Source organism: Astyanax mexicanus, chromosome 11, assembly GCF_023375975.1.
Source record: "Astyanax mexicanus isolate ESR-SI-001 chromosome 11, AstMex3_surface, whole genome shotgun sequence".
Classification (NCBI taxonomy): Eukaryota; Metazoa; Chordata; class Actinopteri; order Characiformes; family Acestrorhamphidae; genus Astyanax; species Astyanax mexicanus.
This window is the reverse complement of record NC_064418.1, coordinates 11,065,985-11,086,474: the sequence shown is the minus strand read 5'-3', so window position 1 is coordinate 11,086,474 and position 20,490 is coordinate 11,065,985. Positions and strand designations below refer to the sequence as shown.

Here is a 20,490-nt window from a genome sequence, read left to right as displayed (position 1 = left end):
AACATTCTTATTAAAGAATGCAATTAAATCTCACACCAGTGATCCACAGCCTAGTAGAAAGCCTACTTTGACAGTACAGTGACAGTTACTCCAACAAAACCAGAAGGAACTCATTTTAATACCCTTCATTTAAGAAGAAACAGTGAACGAGCAGGTGTCCCAATACATTTTTTTTCTATAGTGTACTTCCAACCACTTGCTAATACACAGTATTTTGCGCTCACAAAAGGTGTCGCTGGCTTTTCATTTCATTTTAATAATGCTGTAGCCCCACAACAGCAATCTGCACAGAGACACAGAATGAGTCTCGATTCTTACGGCAAGAATCCAATTTGCCCGGGACAATAGTGGCTGCCTGAGTGTCTCAGCTCCTGGCATTCATACCATCTCCACCAGCTCTGCTCACCTCGTCCTTCTGGATTACCCAGCTTGGTACTGTTTTCGCCTGCAGCATCTAATCACGTCAAGGATGCTCACTGGAGTGAATGCGGGTTCAGCTATAAACAGGTTCCACGTCATATTGTACTTTCAGGGCTCTTGCCTTTTGATTTGGAGAACCAGTTGGACAGAATACTGGCCAGGTGTTGATGTGTTGGGTCGATCAGGTGATAGAAAAGACCTGACACATTTTGACTTGTGTTAAATAATTATAAAAGCATATGAGCAACATTTTAAGGGGCTAGATGAAGTAGTTGCTATGAAAAAGCAGACATCTTACTTCTCCAGCAACTCACTGGAGATGGACTGCTGCTATCTGTGATTCTTTTACTGGTATACTAGTGCAATGATACTGATTTACAGCCAATGAAAACCCAAAAAAAGACCAATTGGTTATTTTTGGCAGTGTGGGCAGTGTGCCAAGTCCTGCTGGAAAATGAAATCCACATCTCCATTAAAGTTGTTAGCAGAGTGCTGCTGACATTTAGAGCATTTATTTGCTAAAATAACAAAAAAGATGCAGAGCTTTCAGGCCTCAAATAATGTAAAGAAAACAAGTTCATTTTCATAAAGTTTTAAGAGATCAGAAATCAATATTTGGTGGAATAATCCTGGTTTTTAATCACAGTATTCATGCATCTTGGCATGTTCTCCTCCACCAGCCGTACACACTGCTTTTAGATAAGTTTATGCTACTCACTCCTGGTGCAAAATTTTAAGCAGTTCGGTTTGGTTTGATGGCTTGTGATCATCCATCTTCCTCTTGATTATATTCCAGAGGTTTTCAGTTTGGTAAAATCAAAGAAACTCATCCTTTTTAAGTGGTTTCATTTTTTTCCCATGTAAACAGAAAACGCAAACACTGACCCTCACAGTCATGTGGTGATACTGTGACATATGAATGCTCCCATTTATGACTTCAGGCTTGGGATTTTGAGCTGTTGGCAGCTAGCTAAGCGTAGTAATCTTGTAGTTAGCTTGTTAGCATGTGCCTCATGCTATAGTGTGAGACTGATTCAGAGAGTGACTGCACTTTTTACACACCTTTAGACGAAAAACACAATGAGAAAATTCACTTGAGTTAAGTTGATTTAGCTACCTAGGCTTAGTGGGTGAAAATACTTATAACTCCACTGTGTGGTAAAAGCTTGGATCCTGCTTATTGACAGAAATGATAGGAAAACATTTTTCCTTCACAATCAAATTGACAGACAGACACACAAGTCATGGTCCCACTTTTTTTATTAGCTCAAGATACACAGCAACATCGCATACAGATTTGTGTAAAAGTAGTATAGAGTTAAAGGAGAACTCCAGTGTGAAATGGACTTGTGGTGTAGTGAAACAAGATAATGAGTACAAACTCTTGTGGAATAGCCCATCTCCATTCCCTCCCAGCATCCCAGTGCCAAAAAAAATGACTGATGTTAATGGTGTAAAAATAGTGATTTCTTAACATGGACAATGCTATACCCCTATCACTAGCATTGTACGCCTGTTGGGAGCATTGGATAAAATCTTTTGGATTTTGGAATGATGGAGAAGAATGGAGGTGGGCTATATGTAAAAAGTTTGTACTAGTTATCACATTTCACTACACCCAAGTACAAATTCACACCCGATTTCTCCTTTAAAGTAGTAGTTCCATTATAATTTGTTGGACGGGTTGTTGTAGGAGCGACACAGGGAATAGAACGACCTCACACACAGACACATAAGGCAACGGGTGTTCACGTACCCGGGCACAGACTGACTGAAACATGTTCTACACGTTACCGACATAAAACACACTATGGTCTGCACTATTGGACAAGTGCTAGTGCAAAATTAATGCTGCAATATTAAAATGTCACCTGACTGGGACTGAAATTGATATGATTAGAAATGCAGTAAAACATGGTCTTCATGGTGTAGCTAAAACAGTGTGAAGGGTTAGCACTGTGCTAGTGTGTGTATGCATGTGTGCATGTTTGTATGTGTGTGTGTGTGTCTGTTAGTGTGTGTGTGTACATACACCACCCCTAACCCTTTACAAAGGCACTTTCACATTTATTCCACCTGAAAGTGCACCCTCAGCAGTAGTGGCACAGTTCTCTCTCTCTCTCGTCTTTGGTCAGCAGCAGGACCGGGAGGAGAAGAGGTTGACCGCTGCCTGTGGATTGGCGCTGGACGAGGGCTGGAGATCTGGACGTGTGGGTGTGAGTGGCGTGGGCGTGTGGATTCAAGTACTAAAGATGGCTTCATAGCTTCGGCTGACTCGACAGCTTGATCTTCAGGTTATCTGCCAGTTTGTCGAGGAACTCGAAGGTGTTCAGGTAGTCGGAGCGCTGCACACTGAAGAGACACAGATCACAGATCATCAGAACTTCTGCACTGATAAGAACTGACTTCTAATCATATTTATTTATCTGTCTTTATTAGTCTGTATGTAGTTTTGCTGTTAGGCTACTGTTGTTTTACTTTATTCAGCTTTATTTATTACTTTTATTAAGATTATTATCATTTGAAAATGATTCAAGTAAGTTCACATTTTTTATATCTTACCTTTAATTAAATCTTGGTATGCTAATTTGACCATTTCCTTAAATAACAAATTTATTTTAAATAAATTATTCCAGCAACCCTTTTTCAAACATATAAATATTCTAACAGGTTTTCTATTTGTGTGTGTGTGTGCACATGCTCACTTAAAGTAAGTTAACCATAATAATGAAAAATACCTAAAAATACCTAAAATAACTATTTATCTTAATATTTTAATATTATTACAAATATTTATCTACAGTTCTGGAAAAATATAAAAGACCACTTCAGTTTCTGAATTTAGCTATGTATAGGTTTACGTTTGAGTAAAATGAACATATTGTTTTATTTTATAAACTACAGAGAACATTTCTCCTAAATTCCAAATAAAAATATTCTAATTTAGAGCATTTATTTGCAGAAAATGAGAAATAGCTGAAATAACAAAAAAGATGCAGAGATTTCAGACCTCAAATAATGCAAAAACAAGTTCATTTTCATAAAATTGTAAGAGTTCAGAAATTAATGTTTGGTGGAATAACTCTGGTTTTTAATCACAGTTTTCAAGCATCTTGGCATGTTCTCCTCCACCAGTCTTACACACTGCTTTTAGATTTTCACTCCTGTTACAAAAATTCAAGCAGTTCATCTTGGATTAATGGCTTGTGATCTTGCATCTTCCTCTTGATTATATTTCAAAGGTTTTCAATTTGGTAAAACAAAAGAAACTTATCATTTCAAAGTAATCTCTTATTTTTTCCAGAGCTGTATATCAGTGTGCACAAAGTGGGTTACAATAGTTCTACCATTTCCAGACCAACCTCCACTCTGGCTGTTATATCTCAATGAAGTTAAGCTATAGCGCATCCGCCAAGAAATGCTTGCCATCTGTTGCTTGATGCTTGAGTTGTGTACTGGAGATATAATTTTAATACATTTGACAAGTAATAGAAACCCACTGTATACTCTACTATTAGAATTGTGGCTGGCTGATTGATTGACACTTACTCGGCCATGCCCTTGATGCAGATGGCCAGGTCCTTGGTCATGAAGCCGGCCTCGATGGTCTCGATGCAGACGGCCTCCAGCGCCTCTGCGAACACCCGCAGCTCACGGTTCTTATCTAACTGAGCGCGGTGCAGCAGTCCCCGTGTCCACGCGAAGATAGAGGCTGAGGGGGTGCACAAATCATTATTGTCAATCATTTGAAAAATATTTTAAAAGCCCAAGCCATTTCAGATAGCATCCTACAGTGTGTGTTTGTCTCACCGATGGGGTTGGTGGAGGTCTCCTTGCCCTGCTGGTGCTGGCGGTAGTGGCGTGTGACCGTGCCGTGTGCAGCCTCGGCCTCCACCGTGCGCCCATCAGGACAGATCAGCACACTGGTCATCATACCCAGAGAGCCATAACCTGAGTACACACAGACAGGAGGCAGTCTTAGTCTTAACCTATGAAAGTTCATTCGTCAGTTTCAAATAATATATATATTTTTCTATGCATTCTCAGAACTGCCAAATTTAAAAGACACCCCCCCCCCCAGACAAGACACTTTTTTTAATTTTCTCATCTTAGCACTGACTTTATTACAGCACTACTGCACCCTCTAATTACTATCAGAGCTCTAATTCTTCTCTTCACTGCTGAAACTGAAACTTAGTCCAATGCAAAGCTGAGCTAAAGGCTAAAGCTGTTGCCATGTGGATCAGCCAGACGGGACTCTTCCTGTACCAGTTTTCTCCAGTTTACATGAGTCTTTTAAAAAAGGTGTAGAAAACAGAACTCATCACTCTCTGGCTTTATCTATAATTTATCTAAAGAAAATACTTTTTTTTAATAGTTACATAGTTATAATAGTTATATAGTTTTAATAGTTACAGAGTTCTCTGAGTTGCTATGTTTTTTAGTTATTACTTTGTTAATATGATTGCTTAAAGTGTGAATGTGCTGTGTGTAAGTGTGTAAATGTTGCAGTAGAGAGTGCAGTAACTCGATCTGTTCCAATACTGCTTTACTAAACTACTGACAAAGGCTTTGTAAATGGACATTTTTAAAAATATATATTTCCAAAGCTCAGTTTATTTCCATTGCTACTTACCAGCTGTAAGGCCATGGCAGTTTATTGCAAAAAACTACATTACATTTTGTACCATTTACGGTTATTAAATGGACTTGAAGAGCTTAAATGGCTCTAAAACCGTTGACAGGTAGTATACGATTCTGTGTATAGACTCACCTTGAGCCACAGAGTCGGACTGGACGTCTCCATCGTAGTTCTTGCAGGCCCAGATGAACCCTCCCTCAGACTTCATGGCCTGAGCCACCATATCGTCAATCAGCCTGTGCTCATAGTAGATTTTCTTAGCCTCAAACTGAGCCTTATACTCCCTGGAATAATACACACAGATTGTTTTCATTAGATACAGTATTGTACACATGTGTAAAGATTTTAATTAACACTGTAAAACTACAATAAAATAAACCTACTGTATATAAACATAGAAAATGTAGTCTGTGAGTGTGCTTACCTGTAAATCTTAAAACATCATCTATTTAAGTAATTCAGTTCAAAATGTGAAACTCATTATATAGATGTATTACACACCGAGTGATCTATTTTAAGTCATTATTTATTTTATTGTTGATGATTATGTCTTACAGCCAATGAAAAAAACTTGAATAGTATACAAGACACTTTTAATAATTTTTTTTGAGATATACTAGTACATAATACAATAGTGTACATCTCAGTTTATCATTAGTATAAACCCATATAAACATTAAGTCAGTTCAGATTGTGTTTTGTTCTGTATAGTTGTTCAGCTGTAGGTCAGATCTTCTCTGTAAACTCACATACACTGTATGGATTGTTCAGTTCCATAAGCAGCTCACCTGCTTTACTTTAATGAAGCGCTGATTAGATAAACTAATTTCTGGAGAATTGTTTGGTTCATTACATGTCACTCACTTGTCGTAAATCTCCTGGAAGATGTCCTTGAATCGGCCGTCGTACTTCTTGAGGATGGTGTTTTTAGTGCTGAGGAAGAGAGGGCAGACTTTAGACAGCGCCATCTGGAAGGAGCTGTGAGCAAAGTCTCGGATGGACTGGTCTGTGTTGTACATTCCCATTGCAACGCCACCAGTACCTGCACACAAGCACAGCAGGACAGTCAAGCACAAACACGGGTACAACAGCGTATACTTGGTACAAGGGCTGGGACATATTGTAAAAAAAATAAAAAATAATAAATCTCAATATTTTGCACATAAATGAGCAATTCTCAAATGGGATTTCAATATTTTAGTTCTTAACGCTATAAAACAACTGTAAAGAACACTTCATTCAGGTTATATAATTGTAGATATGCCAAAATAGCATTAAAACAGCAGCATTTAGAGCTTTACATAAAATATGCATACATTTATGTTCAAGGGAGTCAAAACTGTACATGCACAATACTACTTTTAATACTTTTTACTATTTTACTACAAAAGTTTGAACACACTCTAAATTTAGTGGTTTTTCATTATTTTAACATTTTACACATTGTAGCTTAATACTAAAATCATCCAAACTGTGAAGAAAAACATATGGAATTATTGACTAAACAAACATATGTATTTATTTATATCTTTATTTATTTATTTTTATACTCTTTACCTAATCTATATAATGGCAAGAACTTCACTAAGTAAATAAAAAAATACTTTAAGAAATGAAGGTCAGTCAATCTGATAAATGTCAAGAACTTTGATGAACTGGCTCTCATCAGGGCCACCCCAGGAAAGGAAGAGCAAGAGTTCCCTCTGTTACACAGTATAAGTTCATCAGAGTTACCAGCCTCAGAAAGTGCAAGTTAACAGCACCCCAGTTAAGGGCACCTAAAAGCTTTACAGAGTATTTTGGTTTGTTTAACACTTTTACACAAGATTCCTCATGTGTTCCTTCATAGTCTGGATGACTCCAGTATTCACATATTGAAAACAAAAATTGTATAAAATCTAAATTTGACATTAAACATATAAAGTAAGTAATTTTAGTAATATAATGTCCAATATTAATAAAAACCTTATACTTGTCCTAGACTGCTAGGACCGTTTGCAGGTTGTATGGACCTTTATTAACCCTGCGCAGTCATTTGTACAGCACGCTTGGTAAGATAAAGTGAATCTAAAAAGCCATAAGCTCTGTCTGCTACTGTGCTTAAATATTAACTATTCAACAAAAAGCAACAGGTTTCACTTGCATCACTGTGTTCCTGTACTCTACAGGTACCAGTCAAAACGCCAGAAAAGAAATTGCTATTTAATCAGCTCTGTATTTGCTCACAGAGAGGTGGGGCGTACACACACACACACACACAAAAAGACAATCAATCCATGTGGACAGACGTTCATACAGTATACTGCAATACTTAAAAGGTCAACATGTAGCACAGGCACCAGACAGGACACCTGGTATCAGGCTATAAACCCAAGACAGACTGGCTATTTCTACACTGTGGGCTACCTGGAAGCACCACAACAAGACAAGATAACAGATGACCACAAACGAAACCAATTCTTTCCCTGATGTTTAAATTCTTTACCTTCAAAGTCATGAACGACGAATTTGAGAGCCTGCCCTCCATCCTTGGGCGTGTAGGTCATCTCCACTCGTCCAGGTCCAGGAACAACAAAGTCTGTGGCCTTGTACTGAAACAGAAGAGTGTGACACACTGTGAGACCAAACGTTTGTGGACATCTGCTTAACCAACGTTTCTCCGGAAATCAAGTGTATTAATTAGAAATGAAAACCCAAACTGAACAAAATTAAACTTTTGAATATACACAATGCAGCTTTTCTATTTTTGCAAATACAATGTTATTTTAAGGTTTTAACAGGTTTTCAATTATTTTTGTCACTTTTTCAATGTTGAATAAACAAAATAGCCTAAGTATATGAAAAAGCTATTACAAAAATATTTTATCTCTATTTTTTAAATATTTATTAAACGCTGAACATTTTAAAAATCTCAACATGCCATCAAGCACAATATAAGTAAAAAAAATCCTCAATGTTCATTATACATTATGGCCTTTTCTCTTATTTGGACAAACAATGAAACAGCTTTTTTTATATATTAATAAGCTTGGTTGCTGAATATTAAATGCATCCCTAGAATTACTAAAGCATTTGTCTCATCTATATACTCTATTGAAAATGCTCTACATTATAAGTTAAAACATTGCTGTGAGGAACTGACTGCATTTAGCAAATCATTAGGTTACAGAGGTTATTTTTTTTTATTCCAGATCTCCAGTGTCAAAATAGTTTTGGACACCTAATGCAGAACACAGGTTTCACACAGGTGAGTTGACACAGGACAGTGGGGACCTCTAGTGGCTGAATAAAGTCACCACCGCTCAAAAGTGGAAAAGTGGAAAAGTGCAAGCCTGACATCTAGTGGCTGGATTAAGTCAGAACTGTGTACGGTTAGTTGGATTCAAACTAGCATTATCTTGGGTAGACAGAGATGAAGGCATTAAGGGATGGGGTGGGAGAGACAGGATGGGGTGAGGGGCAACTAAAGTGTCCTAGTATTATATTTACACATACAGGTGCATCAAAAAAAATTAAATACATTTTAAAAGTTATTTTATTTCAGTAATTCATTTCAAAATATGAAACTCACATATTATATAGATGGAACAAATACAGAGTAATCTATTTATTTATTTTATTGTTGATTATTATGGCTTACAGCCAATAAAACCTAAAAATCAGTGTCTCAGACAAGTAGAATATTATATAAGACTTTATTATATAAAACTTTTACGGTACATTTTTGGCACACTGCCAAAATTACCACTTGGTCTCATGTAATATTCCTAATTTTGGAAACAAAGATTTTTGGGTTTCATTGTCTGTAAGCCATAATCATAATCATCAACAATAAAGGAGGTAAACACTGTGTGTAATACATCTATATAATATATGTTTCACATTTTGAACTGAATTACTGAAATAAAGTAACTTTTCAATGATATTCTAATCTTTAGAGATGCACTTGTATTTTCAAACAACAACAGTAAATGTTATCTAGTTACTTAAAGCTTGATTTTCACATTTAATAGTGACTATATCACCTGTTCTAGGTACAGAATGAAACAGGCTTCAGCAGAACACTGTTAAAAATACAGTACAGAGTGGTATAAACTACAGGACTTTACCAGTCCAAAGGGCAGCTCAATCTGCCTGACTAAACTTTGCCCATCTGTCTGTACAGACTGACAGCACTGCTTTATATCACTCATTTATGAACGTACTGTTTGTATCTGGTTGCAGGTGAGCCACTGAATGAATTATTCATCAAAAACAATGATAAAATAGCAGATGCAAAACAGTTTAATACATATTTCCTAATTATCAAGTATATTCGTAAATGATCTGATTAAAAAAAATAAAAAAATAAAATGCTGTCTGAAATATTGTCTGAAAAAAACAACAACCTGAGAATAAAAAAAATCCAGTCTAATTTAAAAACAATGAAAATCTATGGAACTCAAATGTTTATTAGCTGTAATTACACTTTGATTTAATCATAGTTTTCCATAAACAAGTAACAGCTATTTGATTACAAGTTTTAAGAAATTATTCAATGTGTTTTTTAATGTTCAATGTGTCAGTCTATCAATTGCAGCACCATTTGAATTCAGTTTTCTAGAATTCCTAAAGAAATGATTCAGTGATTCAGTGATTGAACTCACCTGATCTCCATGGGCGTGTCTGCCGATGATGATGGGTTTGACCCAGCCGGGGACCAAGCGCGGGATGTTCTTACAGATGATGGCCTCTCTGAACACGGTTCCGCCCAGGATGTTCCGGATGGTGCCGTTGGGCGAGCGCCACATCTGCTTCAGCTTGAACTCCTCCACGCGGTTCTCGTCCGGAGTGATGGTGGCGCACTTGATTCCCACATTGTAGCGCCGCACCGCCTCGGCCGCTTCCACCGTCACCCGGTCGTCTGTGGCGTCTCGGTTCTCCATGCCCAGGTCATAGCTGAGAACAGAAACAGAGGGAAGTTATAAAAGAAGCAAATCTCAAACCTCACAACAACCTTAACTCTGCTCTGATTTAACTCAACAGAAAATCTCAATTTTCACAGAAATTTAATTCAATCACATTATGACTCCTAATGAAATGATTCACTGCCTCAACAAATGTCTAAATTCACCACAGTTTGATTCAAAAAGTACAATGAGTTCCTTACAAAACAAATAAGTGAATCATGAAAACTCAGATTTTACCAATATTTAGTTTAAATAAACATTAATCTTTAGAAAATGATTTAAGGCATCAGGAAATCTCACATTTCACAAAAGTGAGATTTTATTTAATTTGAGATTTTTAGGAAATGATTCAGTACATACATTTAGCTCAAAATGTATGACAGAGTGAATCAATTCTATTATAATTCTTACAAACAATTAAATGCATTAAGAAATCTCAACTGTCATAACAAAAAAGATTAAATTCAACTAAATAAGATGCATATTTCAGCCATTTCTCATTTTCTGCAAATAAATCCTCTAAATGACAATATTTTTATTTGGAATTTGGGAGAAATCTTGTCCGTTGTATAAATATATATAGTTGTAAGTATTACTGAATGATTACTGAAAATGATCAACTAAATCAGAAAACTAAATATAATCCAATGCATTGATGAATTCTTACACATCCCTCCAATTTTAAACTAATTCTGTTTGATTAGATTACAATAAAAAAAAAAAACAATTAAATGATTAATTGGTTTTCATAACAACTCATATGAAAATTATTCAGTGCACCACTCAATTCCCCCAAATTTAACTTTACTTGTTGTGAAACCATAACCACACTGGAATAAAACAGTAAAACCAAAACATATATTTTTTGAAGAAATAAGAAACGGTTGTAATTAATCACAGAAAATAATATGATTAATCAGGATGAATTAATACATAAATATTTATTCTACAATAATAACACTGAGGAAATGCTCATCGCAGTCACATGTGTTTATCAGTTTTCTCTTTTCACACTAATTCTTTCTGCACCCACACAGCCTGCAACCCGTCACATGCTCAACACGGCTCTTAGTGAACAGGGCCGCTGGGAACCGGCCGCTGGTACAGCAGCAGCAGCACCATAAAGACATTCTGTTCCAAATGAACTGAATGAGACTTTACACACTCTCAACACACTCAACACACTGCCACTGCAGTCATAAAGCAGCCCCAGCAAGAAATAAGACCCTGTAAAACACAGAGGGATTTCACCCCAGAATGAAATATACAGACTCAGGGATCATAACTTATATACTGTTTATGAGCTGCTGGAGTATTTCAGAAAATAAAGAAAAAAACATGAGAAAAACAACAAGAAAAAACGACAATGTTTACAGCACTGTTCTACAATCACACCTTTAGTAGTCTAATCTACTATTCATCTACCAACAATCTACCAGCCCATCAACCTTCTTTATAAATGAATCCTCAATCAATCCAGGTCAGTCAATCCGAAAAAATCAAGAACTTTGAAAATATCCTTAAATGCAGTCACAAAGACCATCAAAACGCTGTAATAAAACTGACTCTCATCAAGATCGCCCCAGTAGAGGAAGACCAGTGTTTCCTCTGTTGCACAGGATCAGTTCATCAGAGATAGCAGCCTCACAAACCAAACAGCACCCCAGACAAGAGCACCTCAATTCTTCACAGAGTATTTTGATTTGTTTAATACTACATGATGTTACTACATGATTCCTTCTGTGTCCAAACATTAAACTGGCACAGCATATGTCCACCCACCTGTCCATCTAAGCTTCCACACATTAACCTCAACAGTGCTATTCTAGGCATGAATTTACTTAAAAAGTGCTTTTCTAGTCACTCACTTAGGTAGCTAGCACTGACATTTCCATCACACATTTACTTCAACTTCATGATATTCTAGTCAAACCTTTAGCTAACTACATCAGCAGTGCTATTTTAAATCATAGATTTACTGCAGCATTTACTGCAACTTCAAATTTACACAGATTGACACAGACTATCTTTTGTTAAACAAACAAATGCTAAGGCTACATTAGCTCAGATAATGATACTAGGACTGGGTATCGAAATTTGATACCAAAGAGGCAGACAAAATTGTGCGCTTGTTTTCAAACGCACATAAACTTTTTTTTAAGTGATTGACCACTAATATAACTGAATTTAACTTTGTCAAATGCATAAAGCAATAGTCGTAGGAAAACATATTTGTAGTTTAAGCACATGCATTAAGCGATTTATGTTCTTAATAAAGCACCACAAAAATGCCTACTGTTTGTTTCAACAAGATCCAGAAAAATGTAGTCTCTAATGGTGACAGTATGAAAATGAGATTACTCATGTTGGCTGCTAATTAAATATGTTGTGTGAGAATATTTAATACTTTTTTAAATTCTTTTTTTTTGGCTACAATTTAGACAAAGGTATCGAAAAAATAGTTTTAAGTTCAAAATTGAAAGTATCGTATGCAGTACCAGCACTGAACATTTTTTAAATGATACCCCTACTATAGCCCTACTATCTTAGGAAAGTACTAAAGTTAGAGGAAACACTGCAATATCACTTAATTTGATAAAATAAAATAGTCATTGTTCAGTATAGACTATAATGACAGACTGTCTTGTCTACCATTTTCAACCACTTATTTTCAGATACCAAAAAAAAAATCACTGCATTCCTACTATACATCCTTCCATCCATCCATCTATCCATCTATTTATCCACCATCCCTTAAAAGCTTGGAGTGTCAAGTAATAAGAGACACTGAGAGAGGACAAAAGAGTGAGCAGAGCTTCTGTTCCTAAACTAACTTTCTCAAAAGCCCAACTCTCATTCCAGCTCTCACTCTAAGCATTACTGTTTACTATGTATCAGGCAGTGTGTGGGTGTCTTTCTGCACTGCGGTTAAGCTACTTGTTGTTTAAGTTCAGGCTATTGTGTGGATCTGGCCGTGACCTTTCACCCACATTCCCATCCTGCCTCCCCGCCCCTCCGAGGAGCAAAGTAGAGAGCTTTACAGAGCAGCAGCACTGATCAAGCCTAATTACAACATTATTTATTACAAAAGCTGCAGTTTCCAAATGACTGCACCTGATGTCAGAGGCCTGAGTAAATAATAGAGTTTTCAACATTCTTCAGACAAATGTGAAAGAGTTCAAAAAGTTCAAATATGAGGATGTATTTCAAGTTTATAACCACAAAAGCAAAAAAAAAAAAAAAATCTTGCACTTTAGATTAATTATTTAATGTGTTGCAACAAACTGCAAAACTGCAGTATAAACTGCTAATATATTAAGATTTTTAAAATCATATTTAAGGAGATATAATCTAAGTAAGTAATATAACAGTTTACTTTTTTAATTCTGTGGGATCTAACAACTATTTAGTAATCAGGGTATAAATTCAGCACTAAATAATCAAACATTCGACACCAATCTTTACATGTTAACTATTAAAACCGAATAATACTTAGTTTATGAGTATACACATACATATTAGAAAGATAAATCATGTTATTGTCCCTATTCCTTTCTAGGTGTGCTTGCAAGATGCCAGCCAACAGATTGGCTGTTTTTTAGGCCAATCACATGAACGGCTTAGAGTTTGGCAATATGACAATTTTTCATTGTATGGTGATATTTTATTGGCAATATGCTTTAATGAGCATATCAGGGATATATAAAAACGATTACATTTGATAATGTGCATTCAATTGCAAACAATATATAAGAATCACTGTATTATTCGTACAAAAAATAATAATAAATATTGTTATATAATAGTAACAGTGGCTTTTATATTGTTCATATTAATATATCGGAATTATATAATATTGACCAAAATGAAAATATACTGTGATATTAATTGTTGCCATATTAAGCAGCTCAAGTACTCCCGTCCTTATTGACATGATCAACAAGTTATACTGCAGTTATAATTCAGCATCAAGTAAACATAATACCAGAAAAAAAAAAATTATAATGGCAAAACTTAAGTCCTTTTTTAAAAAAATATATTTCAAACACACTTAACAGATTCAGATTCACTCACCAATTAAAAAGAGACAAAAAAGTTGAAGAAATTTGAGAAAACAAGTCAAGGATCAATCTTCATTCATAGCTTTTGTATTCACTCTTTTAAACTTAAAAAACAAGCTTCTCTTCATTATGCAAAACAAAATAGTGCAATAATTAGAAATTTGTCTCTATATTCACATGCCCCTAGAAATATGTGGACATTGTTTGTCTACACGGAACTATGAAAAAAACTTTAAAAACAGCATTTTTAATGAATTGCTTTGTGAAAACATATTTATGCATATCTGCCTATTTAACCCACAGCATTTGCGTAACAAAAATCCTCTTCATTTTACAGTTATACAGTAACAAGTCTTAAACCAAACTGCTTCTTCAACAAGGCCAATCAGAACTTGTCTTAAAGAGACAGTGACCTAAACATTCTGTTTAATTATATGGTTGGAATATAAAAATCATGTTAAAATGTATTGTGAACATTTTAGGTTTGCAAGTTCACACATATGCTATAAGTAGACCTAAGGGAAAGGATCAAAATGCAAAATGTGCATTTTAAAGTGCCCACTTCCCAGACCTGACTTCCTGCACTGTTCAAACAGCTCACGTTTCACTGGGCTGCGGTCAGTGCAGACATTAGTTCATACACTAATTACCCCCAAAGTGTACTTGGTTGAAAAGCAAATGTAAACAGGTTCATAGTACAGATGTTAATGGGATGTTCTAGTAATAGATGTCCCAGTAATATAGTGTGTTGAAGAGCGTCACTCTGGGGTCCAAAGGTCTATGGCACGAGGGGTGGGCTGCATTAAATTACACCCTTAAAGTGACAGCATCCTGATACTACACGGTACTGTCCAATCAATACGCTTATCTGCCTGATAACAGTGTTACACCACTTGCCATCCATTTCAAGTTTAGGTCAAGTTTTTAAAAATTGATTCTCCTTTTTCTGGAACTGCTGTATGATTACTATTAGTTAAAAGAGGGCCCATATACTACATTTGCATGGTATTTTTTCTTTTGTCCCCCCTCTGGGATAATTTTCTCTTTAATGGGAGGTCATCTGTGATTTTATTCCTGTCCAGAATGATCATGCGTGTGTGCGTGTTTTTCTCAGATGTCCTCTGAGAAAATTACAGGCTAAATTACTTACTGTTTTTCGCTGAACATCGTGGTCCTCCAGTAATTTTATTCTCGTCTGGAAGCACATTTCTGAATTTCTTCACCTCACATTTAATAAAATAGCTATTTGCACTTTGGGCGCGAGTTTCCACAGAGATCTTCATAAAACACAACAGCGAGTGGAAATGGAGGAGCTACTGAACACCATGTCATGTCATGTGACTGAGAAAGCCCAAAAACTGACTGGTCCTCCTGTTTTTCCAATTGTAGTCCGGATGCAAGAATTTTATCACTGAATAGAAGTGTAAAACATTTTTTTTACAGACATCCCCCTACAAGGCAAAAATTCAATGTATTGCCAAAAAAATCTATGCATTCATAGTGTAGTGTGCAAACCACAACCGGTAAAATATTAACAAGAGCTGTACATGTGAGAAGTACATCTGATGTCAAGCTGAACCTCAGGCAGATCAAGTTAAACCTGAAAAACACCTTCAAACTGATTTGGTCAACAGGGAAATCTGATGAACATTCATGATAACTGCAGAGCTTCTATCCAGCTGTGTAGAATCTAATTTCCCCTCTCACACGCTGCTCACCTGTGCAGGTCTAACTCCAGGTAGGGGAAGATGAGCTTTTCTTTAATTAGCTCCCAGATGACTCTGGTCATCTCATCTCCCTGCATCTCCACCACGGATCCAGCCTTGATCTTCTGGGACATTTTGAGAACCTGGAAGACAGATGAATGCCAGTGAATATGAGAGCTAGGCTCAGTTTAAATCAGGGGTTCTTAACTGGTCTCAGCCCTGGACACACATTTTCTTATGGTCATTAAGTTGTGACCCACTTTAATAGATATGCATGCATACATATGCATATAAAATAAATTTAAAACCATTTTTTTTAAGAAACTGAGGATGAACATGACAACGACATGTATAAAAGTTACTACAATAAAATTAAATATCAAAACTCACAAAATTTGTTCTTTTACTTCTTGTCATATCTCTGCATTTGGTACATTAATAAGAAACTCTCTCTCTTTTTTCTCCAATACAATTTTTTTTTATTAAATGTATGTCTTTTTTTCTAGCTTTTTGCAACCCGCCCAGTACGTGTCTGCAACCCACTTTTGGGTTCAGACCCACCAGTTGAGAATGAATGAAATGAATGAAAGCTGTTGTGGAGCAAGGCTGTAGAGCCTGTGAGTCAGCATTTTTCCGTCTCTTAGCTTAACTGTACTCGTGGAAGGCTGAGGTTGCGCAACAGATCAGGGTGGATAGACTTGTAATAGTGGTTATTCCCATCACCCACCTCAGTTGGGTTTAGGTCAGTGGATTGTGGCGGCAAACCACTTTTGTCTTTACTACATAATACAATCTTTTAATTGTTATCAAGTGTTTAATATTAATCTACAGTGTAAAAAATACATTAAATAAATAAGGAACGAAAGAAAAACATAAATGAGAAGGTTTGTCCAAACTTTTGACTGGTACTGTATAAGCCAATGGGTTTAATATTGTGTAGGTCCCCCTTGTGCCACCAGAACAGCTCTGATCCTTTGAAACAAAGAATGTTCTTCTTAAGACCTCTGAAGGTGTTCTGTATTATCTGGCACCAAGACTAACGAGCAGCAGGACCTCATTTAGTTCTGTTATTGGTGAGGAAAGGTCTCCAGGGACCTGCTTTTAGTAGATATTGACCAATGCATACTGCGAACACTGCTCACCATTTGTCTGACTGCCTGGTTTGGGAGCTCTTCTGACCCAGTCGTCTAGCCCTCACATCTTTATTCTCTTCTCAGAGTAGCTTAAACTATTTTAGAATCTATAAATTACTGGGATGAGTTACCTGTAGTTACTGTATAATAAACCTTAGTATAAAACAGTGTAAATGTATAGTATGACCACAGTGGTATTATGACCAGTTTGATGACAATACTGGTCAAATATAGGATGCTTACCAGCACTGGGTATGTTTTCCCCTAAACTATCAATTTTGTGATCACCTTAACCATCAAACACCAGTATAAAAAATCAGAAACCAATCCATTGCATAGAAATGTATCTTACAACACAGTGTATGTTAATTAAAGATATACTACGCAAACTTTACAAGCCTTTGGAATGGAACCAACACATTACGACCTCTAAGGTAAGGTACACTATGTTGCCAAAGTTTTCATTCACGCACCAAAATCAAGTCCAGTCTTGAAATTTCCTCACTACTAAATATTCCCCAGTCAACTGTCAGTGATATTATAACACAGTGGTGAAAGTGGCTGGGAACAAAAGCTGAGGAGCATAGTACGCAGAGGTTGTCAACTTTCTGTAGAGTCAATCACCAAACACAATGCCGGCAAGCGGATACTTTGGGGAATATGGTTTATTTTAAGTGTAAAAACAGTGTGAACAAGTTTGAATGGAAAAATATATGAATGATGTGAATGCTAAACAAAGGTAGAGAGTGTTCAAAATTATTCAACCTACACTGAAGTAAAAGTGTTTTAGCAACTTCACCACTTATTTTTTTATGTTGTTCACAATCAGATCAAATAAGGACTTGTATAATAAACTAATGCAATTCAAATTACAACAATATTTTTCTTACACACCAACAAATGTCTCATTTTTTGTGATTTCCTCATCAACAAAATTATTAAACCCCTTAAAAGATTACCACTCATAAGAAGAGAAGGAACTGCAACAGGACTTGTCAAAAAGAGGTACCAGACAACAAGGTGGACAATGTGAGATGAACCCCCCTGACCCCCCTGCTGACTCCAAAGCATAAGAAGAGTCGACTCCAACCCCAAAGGTTTTGGGACACTGTTATCAGGAGTGACGAGACAAAATTCTTTAGAACTCTTTGGGCCTATGGCTCAGAGATAGGTCCGGAGGAGGAGCAACAAGTCTTATACTGAAAAGAACACCTTGCCTACTGTGAAGCATGGCGGTGGGTCATTCATGCTCTGGGGCTGTTTTGTTTCTTCAGGTACTGGGAATCTCCACCTTGGTGAAGGTAACCAGGAGTTCTTGGGTTGAAATGTCATGCAGTCAGTGCCAAAGCTGAAGTTTGGAAGACATTTGACCTTCCAAGAGGACAAAGATCTCAAGCATACCTCCAATTCTACTATGGCTTGGTTGCAGAAGAAGGGCTGGAAGATTCTGGAGTGGCCATCGCAATCGCTTGACTTAAAACCCATAGAAAATCTCAGGTGGGACTTGAATAAGGCAGTTGCAACACGCAAGCCCAAGAATGTCAAAAAAACTGAAGGCCTTTGCCCATGAAGAATGAGCTAAGATACCTGTTGATCGCTGCAAGAAGCTATGTTTTTTTTTTTTTTTTTTTTTTACATCTGAAGGACGTTTTACTGACAAAGGGAGTTGTATTAAGTACTAATGTTGTATGTGACTAACGGGTTGAATAATTTTGTCATTTTGACATTTGATGGTATATTAGAAATAAATACTGTTTTAAAGTTATAAAGTTGCATTTGTCTATTATACAAGGCTTTATTTGATCTTATTTGTGAACAAAGATAAAAAAAAAAACAATATTAAACTTGCTAAAACATCATTTGAACACAACTGTAGCTCGACCACAATGGAAATGAGAGATTGGAGATTGGAGAAGAGATCAGAAAGTTACGCAATCGTGTAAAAATGAACCACATTTAACCAGGTAGTGTATGGGATAAAGGTCAAATATTACAACGATTATTCTTGATTCACCTTTAACACATATGTGCATGGCTGTCAATAAGCTTATGATAAAGAGAGACTATTAAAGCCTATGTAAACAATATAGTTAGCTAACATTAACGTCAGTCGCCTATTAACAATTAAACACTCAACACACACAGTGTAGCTACTGCTGTAATAACAGGAGTAGTAACAGTAAAACACTGTACTGTGTATTTTAACACTGACCGCTCTGAATATAATAGGCCACATTCAATGTATCCAGTTAGTTATTTAGGTTAGTTAGCTAGCTAGCATACCGGTAGCTTCCCAGGCCAGGCTCGCAGCTACAGGCTCTAGTTCTGAACCCTGTTATTATATATAAAACCCCGTATTTTTTACCTCAATATCAGGCTAAACAGGTGCATTACTGCTCCTACCTGTACACAACCTCCGGCTGTAGACTAAACCCTCGGACAGACAGCTCCAATTCAACCAGTACACTCACACACAGCTCCCTCTGCTCCGGCTCAGAATACAAGACACTGGCTCTATAGGCGTGGCCTGATTGGGGCGCGGGGCGGGGCCAACTCTCAGCCGAGCTACTGATTGGTCCGCGCAGGCCGACCGATGACCCTCCAGCCAATACGAGGCAACACGGAAAATGGAACTATCCAATGAAGACCACACACACAGTAGGTGTACAGTCTACGCATGCGCAGAAGGATTACTCAACAATATTTGCTAAATAAATGAGCTTCGCCGCGTTTAATGTAATGTAAAATAAATAAAATATGAATAATTATGAAAACATACCACCTCCAAAATGGATAAAGTGTTCCTGTAGAATTAAAATATATTAAACATGACTATACAGTACAAGTTAAAAGTTTGAATACACCTTAAATTCAGTGTGTTCTGTTAACAGCTGTCTCTTATCAAGAGTTAATTACTTAGATTTCTTGCTTCTTAATTAATGTGTTTGAAAGCAACAGTTTTATAGTTGTGAAGAGGTAGAGTTGGTATACAGTGAATAGGTCTATTTGAATAATGCTCTAATCTATCTTATGGCAAGAACTACTCAACTAAGTAAAGAAAAACTGACTTAAATAAATAAAGGTCAACTCCAAAAAATCAATAACTTATCCTCAAAAACCTATCCTCAAGGGCAGTTGCAAAGACCATTAGAACATTATGAACAAACTGGCCCTCATCAGGATCATCCTAGGAAAGGAAAACCAAGAGTTACCTATGTTGTACAGGATAAGTTAACAAGATTTACCATCCTTAGAAACCGCAAGTTAACAGAAGCCCAGGTTATAGCCCACATAAATGTTTCACAGAGTATTTGTCTCCCTTTAAAGTCTGAATGAATTTCGTATTAATTTACAACATACGATTTTCTTTAATTATTCTATTTATGCACATAAATAGAATAACAAGGATGTGTAATGTCATTTAAGGTACATATAACTAAATATTGATTTGCTCTGCCTAATGCATGCCAGTAATTTGACCTTTCTGAAACTGAAATCAACAGCATTTCTATGACCACAGAATATGTCTTTCCACATGGTTGTGACACTGCGCAATAAGCAACACCTGGATGAAGCAAA

The 20,490-nt window shown here is 36.5% G+C and overlaps 2 protein-coding genes across 2 annotated transcripts in view; both read right to left on the bottom strand.

The window, feature by feature from the left end:
* armc8 (armadillo repeat containing 8) overlaps nucleotides 1–20,490 on the bottom strand; it is a 318,657-nt gene that overhangs the window by 36,158 nt on the left and 262,009 nt on the right. The gene's annotated exons all lie outside the window — the stretch shown is intronic.
* On the bottom strand, nucleotides 1,663–19,432 carry idh1 (isocitrate dehydrogenase (NADP(+)) 1). The gene is made up of 9 exons (XM_007260426.4): nucleotides 19,315–19,432; nucleotides 15,791–15,921; nucleotides 9,709–10,000; nucleotides 7,548–7,653; nucleotides 5,927–6,104; nucleotides 5,195–5,346; nucleotides 4,231–4,371; nucleotides 3,970–4,132; nucleotides 1,663–2,772 (listed from the first exon to the last, which is right to left on the bottom strand). Exons 2-9 carry the CDS (start codon nucleotides 15,910–15,912, stop codon nucleotides 2,679–2,681), a joined length of 1,248 nt encoding a protein of 415 aa, XP_007260488.1. The 5' UTR covers nucleotides 15,913–15,921; nucleotides 19,315–19,432; the 3' UTR covers nucleotides 1,663–2,678.

What these genes read in the sequence shown, in the direction of transcription:
- idh1 (XM_007260426.4), bottom strand. Translation starts at nt 15,912, where the DNA reads ATGTCCCAGAAGATCAAGGCTGGATCCGTGGTGGAGATGCAGGGAGAT. An exon ending in GACACGCCCATGGAGATCAG is followed by an intron (nt 7,654 to 9,708) that starts GTGAGTTCAATC and finishes CTTCTGTTTCAG; the next exon opens with TACAAGGCCACAGACTTTGT. An exon ending in GTCCGACTCTGTGGCTCAAG is followed by an intron (nt 4,372 to 5,194) that starts GTGAGTCTATAC and finishes GTGTGTACTCAG; the next exon opens with GTTATGGCTCTCTGGGTATG.